The 12,982-nt window shown below is 37.1% G+C and overlaps 1 protein-coding gene across 7 annotated transcripts in view; it reads right to left on the reverse strand.

Moving 5' to 3' along the window:
* LOC114929917 (neural-cadherin) overlaps positions 1 to 12,982 on the reverse strand; it is a 219,585-nt gene that overhangs the window by 64,926 nt on the left and 141,677 nt on the right. The window contains exon 1 of one of the 7 annotated variants that reach the window (XM_029301631.2): positions 7,300 to 7,990. The exons of the other annotated variants lie outside the window; for them this stretch is intronic. Coding sequence (XP_029157464.2) covers positions 7,300 to 7,351 — 52 coding nt within the window. The 5' untranslated portion in view covers positions 7,352 to 7,990. Of the gene's footprint in view, positions 1 to 7,299; positions 7,991 to 12,982 lie in introns of those variants that run through there. 7 annotated transcript variants of the gene reach the window in all.

Below are 12,982 nucleotides of genomic sequence, written 5' to 3' on the forward strand. Positions count from 1 at the left end.
TAAAGGGAGAAAAGTTGCGAGGAAAAGTTCCGTTATGAACGCTGTGTGGCCGCACAAAGTAACTGACAAGTCAATTATTATTGGCAAAAAGGTACCGCGCGGATCCTCTAATAAATGTCGCGCTAAAATAACGGACTGTCAGTTAAACAGAGGCTCTTAACAATGCAGTTTTAATCTATCGAGTAGACCTTTAACGGAGAAAGGACGAACCGAAGGAAGTAGATTCCATTTGGTCGACAAAGACGTCCCGGTTTCGTCAGAAATGAAGGGATTATTCGAGACTTATGGGAATTTCTGACCCAGAAGACGAGGCACGACGGAAATCGAGCACAGGGAAAGGAACGGAAATACAGAGGAAAGCAGAAAGGGATCGAGAGAGAGAATAATAATCTTTCGTCAGTCGACAAACGTGAATAGTCGATAATTGAGGCGGCGAGACACAGATGGGAAAATGAAGGAAAAAAATTGCATTTGCAAACGCAAATACGCACAGTAGCGGAATTAAATCTCAGCACTTTTGTTCGTATGGATCTACGCGATGAATGAAAAAAAAAAAAAAAAAAAAAAAAAAAAAAATGCACACCCACACGTACGAGAGACAGAATAGTAGATTGTAGGAGAGAAGAAAAGTAATCAACCGCGCGCGGACATGATGACCTGAAATCGACGAATGCATCCTTGGAATGATGCATGATCGAGCAGCATGAATGCGAGTTCTCGGGAAGAATCCTGAGGTTTATTAAACGATGGCGGACACGCGAGCATAACCGGGAAGAAAATGAAGAAGGAGCTTGTTTGCTCCACTTAATGACGTTGAGGCGTCGTTTCGAATCCTAAAGAAGCGATGATTAAATCGGCAGACATAGAACATCGTTACTCGACAGCATGACGGATTTAATCAATAATTCTACGATAACAAATGCGCGTGACGATTCGATTATTATTTACATTACGTGCTCGTCGCGTTGCTTCAAGATTTTGATTCTAACTTTCTGCTTTCTTTCGAAAACTAGTTTTGTTCAACAAGGGTGAAAAAATATAACTTTGCCTTGCGTTTAATAATGTATTGAAAATTTTATATTAAATTATAATATTCTGGGGAAAAAAAATAAAGTTTATTCAAATTAAAAATTTTAATTAATGCCCCAGTTTCCTAAAATTAGTTTGCGAATAAAAGCTTTTTACAAAATAATTTTGTTCATAATCATTTAAAATATAGCTTTGCATTATACATATAACAATGTATCATATATTTTAGCGTGTGATATTTAATTTATGATATGGGAAATATATTTCGAAAAACTTTTAATAAATACACTGAACGATATATTCTAAAAAAATAAAGTGTATTCAAATTAAAAAAGAACAAGGAACATTTTTAATCAATCTTTCCCATCATTTCTAAAATTATGGTTTGCGAATGAATCAACTTTATTTTTTCAGAAAAATATGCTTATTTCATGTATTTAAATTACCACAATAATTCAGCTCAAAAATTAAAATCAAAGATCCGAGAGAATACGGAAAAAAATTAGCTACTATAGCTAAATTTTAGCTGTCCATATATTGCACATAAAATTTAGGCATGATAACTAAATTTCAGGTTGTAATATATGGACAGCTAAAATATAGCTATGGTAGCTAATTATTTTTTCCCGTAGAAAACACACACAGAAAAATATGATTCTATCGCTAAGAAAACTAATTATTCATTTTCCTTTCCTTATTTTAAGTAACAATTAGCTTTAATAAAGAATATTTTCTTCCTATAGACTTAAAATAAACTCGACACAAATATTAGAAATACTCATTATCATACATTCAAAAGAAGAAATTATTTTCTTTTCAAGAATATTATAAACTTTTATCAAAGAATTTTTTTAATGTAATATTTTTTATTGAAATATTAAACTTATTAGCATTAAGAACACATTTTGAATAAACTTGATGCTTATGATGAACTTATGAAATATTTACGAAACAGATATTTACAGTATATATTTTTCTGTGTGCACCCGTAATTAAATCTCAATCCCTTGAATTTTCCGCGAAGAAAAGGGCATATCTCGCGTTTATATCGTCGTGCATTTAATCTCCTCTGGTTTGCGCGAATATACGCCAACAATTTTGACGCGTTACACGCATCTATCAAAGACGTCAAATAAAAAACAACAAATAGAATTTTTTTAAATGTAATATTTTTTATTGAAATATCAAACTTATTAGCATTAAGAACACATTTCGAATAAACTTGATGCTTACGATGAACTTATGAAATATTTGTGAAACAGATATTTACAGTATATATTTTTCTGTGTGCACTCGTAATTAAATCTCAATCCCTTAAATTTTCCGCGAAGAAAAGAGCATATCTCGCGTTTATATCGTCGCGCATTTAATCTCCTCTGGTTTGCGCGAATATACGCCAACAATTTTGACGCGTTACACGCATCTATCAAAGACGTCAGATAAAAAACAACAAATAGAATTTTTTTAAATGTAATATTTTTTATTGAAATATCAAACTTATTAGCATTAAGAACACATTTCGAATAAACTTGATGCTTACGATGAACTTATGAAATATTTGTGAAACAGATATTTACAGTATATATTTTTCTGTGTGCACTCGTAATTAAATCTCAATCCCTTGAATTTTCCGCGAAGAAAAGGGCATATCTCGCGTTTATATCGTCGCGCATTTAATCTCCTCTGGTTTGCGCGAATATACGCTAACAATTTTGACGCGTTACACGCATCTGACGTCACACGTCACTATATACCGCGAGGGATGACTCGGCCGCGCGCAAATCCTCGAGATTTATGCTATGCGTGTCATCCGCGGCATCCCCATGATTCGGCCCCGCTGTCGCCGATGGGGATCATTCATCGGCCCGAGCCGGGCGTAAACCCAACTACTATGCCCGAAGAGGGGCATAAATCCGCGGATGTGTGCAAAACGTGCCTATGGCACGCTTGTCCCGCGATATAAATCCGCGATTCGGCCGAATACCTCGGCGAGGCTCGCGTACGACGTAATTACCAGCGACCTGCCGGATTGATTTTCCGTTCGTTCAATGGAACGATACCCCCAATTGCCCGCCCGATCGAACACAACACACACACAACACATCGTATCGGGAAATACCCTTTGAAGCGGTGCCCGATGGCTCCGATTGGCCGATTGACAAAACTGCGCTGCGTGCGATACATCGTTTGTAATGGTGAAAAGAATCGCCCTTTTCGCGGCGACGACGACGACGTGTAGGAAATTCTCACTGAGGAAAAGGGCAAACCCAGGGGTATTGAATTTTTGTCGCCGCGCACTTGCTCCGGATAACGACCGCCAGCAATTTTTCTCGGGTTCGTTTTAACACCTTCGAAGCGATCGAAAGAACCGAGGAAAGGACAAGCTCGTGGAAAAAGGAGCGAGTCGAATGAATGGGATTGGCGGCGGGTGAATAGGATTTTAGATGAACCCTAAGAGAGATGGGGTAAAGTGATTGTCTATCAATGTAGCTTTTACGTTCGGCGCTGATGTATAAAACAACCGTCGCTAGAAACGGTACATCGTTCGCGTATCTTTAATATCGACGATTAATCCGATGAATATAAATGTCAGATCAATACAGAGAGAGAGAGGTGAAATATTGTATATATCGAAAGAGATTATTGAGAAAAATTTCTCTAAAATACTTTTTCACAGTAATGTCGAGAGAGAGAGAGAGAGACGCGGAGATTAAAGTCCAACATTAATTTGTGACGCTAATAAATTCCTGCTCCGTCGCGAGACGTAATTTTTCTAAAATTACCTCTCAGAATTACGGGGCCCTTCCGGATTTACCGGAGGAAAGCGTATTGTACTCAAAGTATTGATCGGTAGTGCAGCAATAATGCCGCCACTACCAATACTCTCGTATAATCTCGACTATATGTATACTATGGCAAATTCATTTCGATCTCTCGACCGAACGAGTTGTACAAATTAAAAAAGATAGAAATAATGAAAAAACAAGTGCAAACCGCAGAACAAGCTGCTTTTAAACGATTGGAGTAGAATGAAAATTTCTGATAGCCTCTGAATCAGGGTCCATATAAAAAATTTGCGCCATTATTTTCACGACAAAAAAATTCTCTCTTCCTTTGCGATTTATTACTTTTTAACGTTAGAAAATGTTTTTTTCGAACGCTAAAGTATTCTCGTTTATTATTAACTTGATATTATATTTTATTATTTTTTTAACGTTACAATTTCTTTTGGAAAAATACAATATTAGTCTTTAACAAGCTTTGTAAAAATTACAAGCATATGTACCTTCTCAGTAATTTTTGCATGAACAAAGAACATCGCTTCCTTATTTCTATCTAACGAATATATCTCAGCTATTCTCGGTAAAGTAAGCCCGAGAGCGCCGTCTGCGTTTAAAATTTAGAACGGCTTAACTCGTCGACGAGGCGCGATTATCGGACCGGATTTGAATGGAGAGAAGGAACTTAAATTTTAATTCCCACCCATTTCCCGTGCAAAGAAGTCCTGCGCAAGATAGCCATCGATACGCTTAAACACGATGAAAACGCGATCGCGATTCGATGTTCCTGCTCCGCTGTCATGAATTTTTCAGTGAGCGAAGTTCATCGGCGATGAAAATGATGGGAAAGAAAGAGAGAGAGAGAGAGAAAGAAATGGACAAATTTCCGCTGGGGAAAAACGTGCGGTTATCCTGCGGTGCCTTTTCTTTTCGAAAAGGCAAACGAGCACATCCGATAATGACTCGCTCCGGAACGAGAGGAAAAAAGTTCCGACAACCTGCCAACTTTTCGCGTAGCTCGTGAAAGGCCAAGACTGGCAGAGTGCCTTCTGCAACTTAAGCTCGCTCGTTAACCCGGTTGATCACCTGTTGGCAATCCGGTACAACGAAGATTCAACATCAATCTGTAATTCCGGTAGGAATGGGGCAAACGACTATCGCGCTTCGAGTTCATTTGCGTTTTTAAAACGAAACATATTGCGTTCTCTCGTATTCATAGGAATGCGCTCTCTCTCTCTCTCTCTCTCTCTCACTTTCTATATATAGGTATGGAAAACGAAATTTAAAACTACAAAGATCGTAACGAATCGCAGCGGGATAATATTCGAGAAATTTTTCATAATTCTCGCGGTACGAGGTCTTAATAATTCGTTGATCGAGCGCAATCGAGAACAAAGCTTCAACGTGAATATGTAATCTAAAAAGAGAGCGAATATCAAAAAAATTTGCAAATTTCGCGAAGCGCAATTTTATTGCGCTCATACTTAATATTGCAAAAACACCCTCCCTGATCTTCTTTTAATATAAAATGTACATATATTTAATATAACATCTTTTCTTATAAAATAATGCAGAATTTTGATTTCGACATTTAATTCTAATTGGTTTTCCACTTTTTATTTCAATTATAATTCATTCACACTTCCAATTAATAGTATCTATCGTTCTAAATATTTTCTCCAAATATTCCAATTCTAATTCCGCATATATGTACATTTCTTTAAAAAATGTCACATTATTTATTATCCCTGATTTTCTTTTAATATAAAATATATGTACATATATTTAATATAAAATCTTTTCCTATAAAATAATGCAGAATTTTGATTTCGACATTTAATTCTAATTGGTTTTCCACTTTTTATTTCAATTATAATTCATTCACACTTCCAATTAATAGTATCTATCGTTCTAAATATTTTCTCCAAATATTCCAATTCTAATTCCGCATATATGTACATTTCTTTAAAAAATGTTCAAAATTTTCACATTATTTATTAGGCACGCGAGGGAACCAGATTCGCGGATTATGTTAACTCCCGTCGCAGTTGGAAATATTGTATAGCTGACGAAATTGGAGGAAATGGACTATGCGCAGAGTATATATATATATATATCCCATTCTCTCTCGCGGTCGCTTCTGGATATATCCAGAATATAACTCTTAATAACCGCGAGCACGGCGGCTGAATATAGAGAGGCGCGATTGCGCGGCTTCGATTGCAGAGGCGGCGATTTCGCTGAGGAAAACACAGAGAAATGGGGAGATGCGAGAGAGAGGAGGAAAGGCTTTGACTTGATTTCCCGCTGAATCAAACGCGCTCTTGTTTCGCGCCCGCGGGCGCGCGTTTAATTCGTCAGATCGCGCGCAAGCAATTTGCGAGGGTGTGCGCGTGATGCACATGCAAAGTGCATCATCCAGGGCGACGCGACTATCATGGGGGATGAACGCGGCATTGTTTCGACGACTGTCTACAAAGTTTCTTCCGAAAGAAAGGGGTTTCGACAAACTCCTTTGGGGGAAAAGACGATGCGGTTTTCTCGAGAGCGCATTCTCCACGAAATGCTTGGAATGTCGGTATATATAGTTTTCTCTTTGTCGAGACGGGCGAAAAAACGAGGGTGGGAGGGAGAAAGACTCTTTGACGCGAAATACGGTAGTTGCAAATTTCACAAAGCGAAGTGGCTTCGACGCCGCCTGCCGTCAGTTTTACGTCGATTACCACTCGGCAACAGCATTCCGCGAGATGCCAACGAGCTTGTTTTTGTCGATTCGCGCGTTGCAAAAAACATCCCCTTCCCTCAACCCCGGGTGTGCACTTCTCACCGCGATCACGTTACGAGAACACGACTCTTGTGTAACGACAGGGATGGATTGGAGGGTATCGAGCGTGTAACCAAGCTTCAAACAGTCTCGATGTATGCACATGCACGGATATTTTGCACCGTTGCTGGTGATTGTGATCTCTCGTTAAAAGATCCTTCTTTTCACTTCCACATCTTTATCATTCGGAACACACATAATTACCTACACTTTTTTTTATATAACTGCATAATAAGCGCATCTCGGATACGAAAAAGCTTCGATTTGACAGATGTTTATATAATCGGCGCGAGTGTAATTCAAATTTATATCGATGATTGTAATGAAATTTTCGACAGCAAGGAAAAATATTTCTGCTCTCTTCTAGCGAGATTAAAATATTATCCCTTTCACCAGGTGATTAAACATTAATTTCAATGGCGGATACACATTTAGAGATGCAGCAGAGAAAATGGGATACAATCGTGATAATTACGAGAATTTTTAACATTTCGTGTATAACATATATTATATACAATTCAGCGGAGAGTGCGAATTTTGCCACATTACATTGAACCACTTGTGAAATTACTCTCTTCACCTGTGCATTGAAACACATAAACAAACAGCCGTGTAATTGTGTTCCCATTTTCCCCCGAGGTCCTTCATTCACAAAGAGAAACGTACCTAGGTAGGTGCTGTTGGTAATAACCCAGAAGAGTTTTAGCGGATCAACCATTAAACCACGTTCACATCACATAAACGAGCCGGTCCGATGAAACCGACGACGGACCCACAAGAACTCCCAGGGAACTCTCACCCACCAACAAAGATCACTCCCGATTATTCACGCTTCCGAGCACTTTTCGGAGCGCATACGCACTCTCGCACTCTCGCACACATGCACGCACAAAAAAAACAAATACGGGGACGATACACTGTCAAACCACCTTCGCCACTATACGTTCCCACGTAACGAGACGGATCTCTCTACTTCCTTTCGGCGCGGATACTTCCTCGCGTCAGCCGCTTCCGTTCGCTTCTGGCGAATTCCCGCCGCGCGCGGCCGCGTCGATTCCGCGCACTACACTTCCGGCGACGCGTTATCTCCGCGCGGGCCGGTACCGACGTATCGCAACGAGTCCCGTCATCGACATGCCTTCATCCGCGGATATCCCGTACGACGTGCACGTGTGCGCGGCAAAAGGGATGCATACGAAGAATCGCGAAAGAAACTGGAGAAAGAGAGAGAGAGGGTAACGAATGACAGAGAGGGTTGATAGGAGGGAGGAAGAGTGGTCAGGAGAGAGGAGTCCTATATTATACGATGGGGCAGAGGAGCACACACAGGGCTATATACGTGCGATACGTACGCAGGGAAAGCAATGGGTAAGGTATATGGAGAGAGAGGAGGCCGATGTGGTGGCCGACGTGGGGCCCCCAGATTTGCGCAGCCGCGCCAAATCAGTCGGCGGGGGACGAGAAGGCGCGCGATCCACCCTCAGTCAATATACTGTGTCACCGTGTTACACTGAACGCGGAATCGCCTCGGAATGCGGTATATTCCGTATATAGTTTACGAGATACACACCTGGCCCTATGGGGCGAACTCGGAGAGAGAGAGAGAGAGAGAGAGTCGCGTAACAACTGACAGCCGACACCATCATCCCTTTCTGTCATCCAAGCACGTGTCGCGACGATCGCGGGTAACTCGAAGGGCTTAGGGTAAACTAAACGGCGGTTTATGTTACGAGAGTAAAGATCCTCCTCGTGTGTATGTCTCTTTATACCGGGAGGTGAGAAAGCAGGGGGTCCAGCAGACTCGATGAAAAAAATTCCCTGAATTTTTTAGTATTATTTTTTCCAAAATATGTAATTTGCGTGTAGCTATGTGATAAACTAATTAAATGTTAAATTATGAAATCCTTGAGATATTTTTGTCAACGATGAAAAGGTTCGGAAGTTAAAGAAAAAATTAAATTAATTATACAATCTGCATTATATGCACGATAATCGAGACAAACATGTCACTATAAATTATTTAAATTATCATTTTTTTTATTTATATTCTATCAAATTTTTTTAGTTTTATCTCTATTAAATACATTGAAATATAAAATAACACGATGATGAAAATAATAAATTAATGAACACGCTGTAGATGAATTGATTCTTAACACAGAAAATTAGCGTGCTGGGAGTCAAGAAAAATATTTATATTTATGTGATAAAAAATTTCAAATTATTGAGATAAATATGTAGAATAATGTGAAAAAATCCAGATAAATAATAAAATTTCCTGACTTTTTAGTATTATTTTTTTCCAAAATATGTAATTTGCGTGTAGCTATGTGATAAACTAATTAAATGTTAAATTATGAAATCCTTGAGATATTTTTGTCAACGATGAAAAGGTTCGGAAGTTAAAGAAAAATTTAAATTAATTATACAATCTGCATTATATGCACGATAATCGAGACAAACATGTCACTATAAATTATTTAAATAATCACTTTTTTTTATTTATATTCTATCGAATTTTTTTAGTTTTATCTCTGTTAAATATATTGAAATAAAATAACACGACGATGAAAATAATAAATTAATGAATACGCTGTAGATGAATTGATTCTTAACACAGAAAATTAGCGTGCTGGGAGTCAAGAAAAATATTTATATTTATGTGATAAAAAATTTCAATATATTGAGATAAATATGTAGAATAATGTGAAAAAATCCAGATAAATAATAAAATTTCCTGACTTTTTAGTATTATTTTTTTCAAAATATGTAATTTGCGTGTAGCTATGTGATAAACTAATTAAATGTTAAATCGTGAAATCCTTGAGATATTTTTGTCAACGATGAAAAGGTTCGGAAGTTAAAAGAAAAATTTAAATCAATTTTGCAATCTGCATTATGTGCACGATAATCGAGACAAACATGTCACTATAAATTATTTAAATAATCACCTTTTTTATTTATATTCTATCAAATTTTTTTAGTTTTATCTCTGTTAAATACATTGAAATAAAATAATACGATGATGAAAATAATAAATTAATGAACACGCTGTAGATGAATTGATTCTTAACACAGAAAATTAGCGTGCTGGGAGTCAAGAAAAATATTTATATTTATGTAATAAAAAATTTCAAATTATTGAGACAAATGTGGAATAATGTGAAAAAATCTAGATTTTCTCTGACAATCCCAGATTTATAAAATTCCCTGATAATGCCCGGTTTTCCAGATTTCCCTGGCCACTAGACCCTATCTCTTTATATCGGGGGTAAAAAAGAAAAGCAGTGAAAAAAAAATCGGTTGTGATTTTATTAGTAAATTATTATCACTTGCGTTTTTTGATGAAAAATCGATAATCTCTGTTGGATGAAAGATATTCTCTCTATTTGAAAACTGGGTAATAACAAACCACTTCGAATTATTTAACTCATTAAACAAAAGGTCGAAACTTGGCTAAATGTGTGCCGACTGTGTATAAACGTTAGGTATATTTCATTTCAACTATAGCGTTTCCACATTGATCAATCTCCAACGTCTGAGAGAGCTGGACAATGAAATTTCTATATGACTAACCTGAAAAGCGCTGCACAATTGCACATGAGAATATTTCAAAGTACTAATTCTATAATAATTAATACCTTTCTCGGAGCAAAAAAAGCTTTCAAACATATAATCATCATCCTAACGTATTATATGTATATTAATCCTCATTTCAATTATAATAGAGAGATAGATGAGACTAAAATATAATAATAAAGAAATTGAATATATAATTTTATAACTTCCTCTTTTAAACAAAATTACTAAAGATAATTTAAAATATATTTCATTATACATTATTTCGTATTATATTTGATATCTTGTTTTACATTATAGTTGTTATAAATTGTATATATAAATAGATTTCTATCAAATGTGTATCATTAGGAGTCATGTGTTCTCTATTCAGTATAATTTTATTACTCCCTATTTTGAACAACATTAATAATTGTATATATAAATAGATTTCTATCAAATATGTATCATTAGGAATCATGTGTTCTCTATTCAGTATAATTTTATTACTCCCTATTTTCAACAAAATTAATAATTGTATATATAAATTGTATATATAAATAGCTCGTATAATTAGGAGTCATGTGTTCTCTATTCAGTATAATTTTATTACTCCCTATTTTAAACAAAATTAATAATTGTATATATAAATAGATTTCTATCAAATACTTATGTATCATCAGGAGTCATGTGTTCTCTATTCAGTATAATTTTAGTACTCCTTATTTTGAACAAAATTAGCAAAAGCAACATAGCTTAAAATATTAAAAATTTTACATTATATATCGTTAAATCTTTTATAATATATATATTATATTATATTATTGCATAACGACTGAATAAATATGCATTGTATAAGTGGCATTGCTATCAAATATCTCGCGGGGGAGCCTTGTTTCTCCATTTAGTCTTTGTTCTCGGATCTTTGATTATTTCGAATGCGATTCCGAATAGTTTTGCATACAACGATCGGGAGAAGGAGAATCGTGGCACGTGCTTCGAGTTCAGTGGAGCCGAGAACTTAGATTCAACACTTATTCAACGCTCCATTTCGGTACGTCCCGACACTAAATTCGCGTAAACACGGGCACGCTTTCCTTCCTGCGGAAGGGCCGCAGAAATGTAAATGGAACAACTGATTCTCGTAATATACCCGACATTCATATAAAGCGCTGCCAAAATACGAAACGGAAATGTCTCTTTCACGCTCTCCTTCGGACGAAATATCGCGATATCCTGTCTAAGTCGCGAAAGACTGATCCATCCTATAAGTAACTGTCAATATCCTGCATTTATTGACACGCATATCTTGCGAGAAGAGAGAGAGAAAGAGAGAAAAAAAAAAAGCTCGTCGTAGCTCGAGGCAATTTTCAAAGTTAACTATCTCGGAAGTTAATTCTCCATTAAGTTTCCGTGAAAGTTTTCCATATGAAGTTAACGCAAAAATTTCATTACCAATTTTCAGCTTGAAAAATTGGACCAAACTTTTGCTATCAGGTATTCCCCCCTGAGGGAAATTCGCAACGTTAACTGAAAGCTCCGGGAATATGACGGATATATCGAAGCGTATACAGCGGCGCGTGGTATGTGGATAGTTAATAGTGCTCTCGTCAACAGATTATTCGAGATTACGGCGACTATCTAATACTATGACGACGTCCGTTTAAATATACAGTTACATTTGCTTTGGATTAAAGCGCGCCGCGTTAAATCTCGGTCGGTACAGTTTCCGGAATTCACGGAATGCCATCCGCAAATCCGGGACATTCTACGACGACGTGCTACACACACATATATATATATATATATATGTATATGTATATAGATATATACATAGATGCCGTAAACAGCGGTAGCAAAACACGGTGGTGTCGGTTAGCAAAGAGCTGCTCGGATCTCCGTCTCCTCCATATTATAGCGAATATTGTAGCCCTCGACTAATTGAGTGCGCGAAATGCTAGGGAGTTACAATTCTCAGTTGTCATATAAATATATAGATCGATAGATGGACATCGAAGATGTGGAAATGACAAAAATGAAAATTAATCTACTCAGAGAGAGCGATTCTCAAAATCATAATTTTCTTCCTCATAGAATCCTCAAAAATATTTCCCGATTATTATTACGGATCTAATTAACGCGAACCGCGCTAATAAGATTCAAGATATATATATACTAAAGACTGCTTCTCTGGAAGAAATATATTTAGCAATGAAAGCAACTATTTACTTTGCCCGCGATATCAATCTGTCTCTGATGAAAACGCAAGCGCAATAGAGAGACTGCATGTCAAACGAGTTTGCGGATCACTGTTTACCTTTACCTCGACGATATTTTTTTAAACCGGTACAATACATCATCCGAGCGTTTTTTTTCCACGTGCGCAGGCTCGTCAATTAGCGTTTTCGCGACACGTTGCTCTTTCTCTGGTGGTGGAATTATTTATAGATAGCCGCAAGAGAGCGCGAAATGTGGCTCGCTCCAAATCTAATGGCATTGTATATCGATATCGAGGGATAATCCTGGATTCATCACGCGTTCGAATATGAAATGATAAGTGTGAGGAAGGACAAAAAAAATATACGATACAATATATACGAAATGCGCGGCACGCAAAGTGTCATCTGTCAAGAGAAAATGCGCTCGATATTTTGCGCTCTTTTTTTCGCGTGTTTGCACACGCGCTTTTAAATCCCCATCGTGTCTGACGTTAATCGCAATTGGATTTTCGGCCGGTAGAATTCGGCGAATTCGCGAAATATCGAATTTCCGCCAAGTTTCCGTTAATGGC

The sequence above is a fragment of the Nylanderia fulva genome, unplaced genomic scaffold, assembly GCF_048542155.1.
Source record: "Nylanderia fulva isolate GAGA-0341 unplaced genomic scaffold, ASM4854215v1 Scaffold9, whole genome shotgun sequence".
NCBI lineage: Eukaryota > Metazoa > Arthropoda > Insecta > Hymenoptera > Formicidae > Nylanderia > Nylanderia fulva.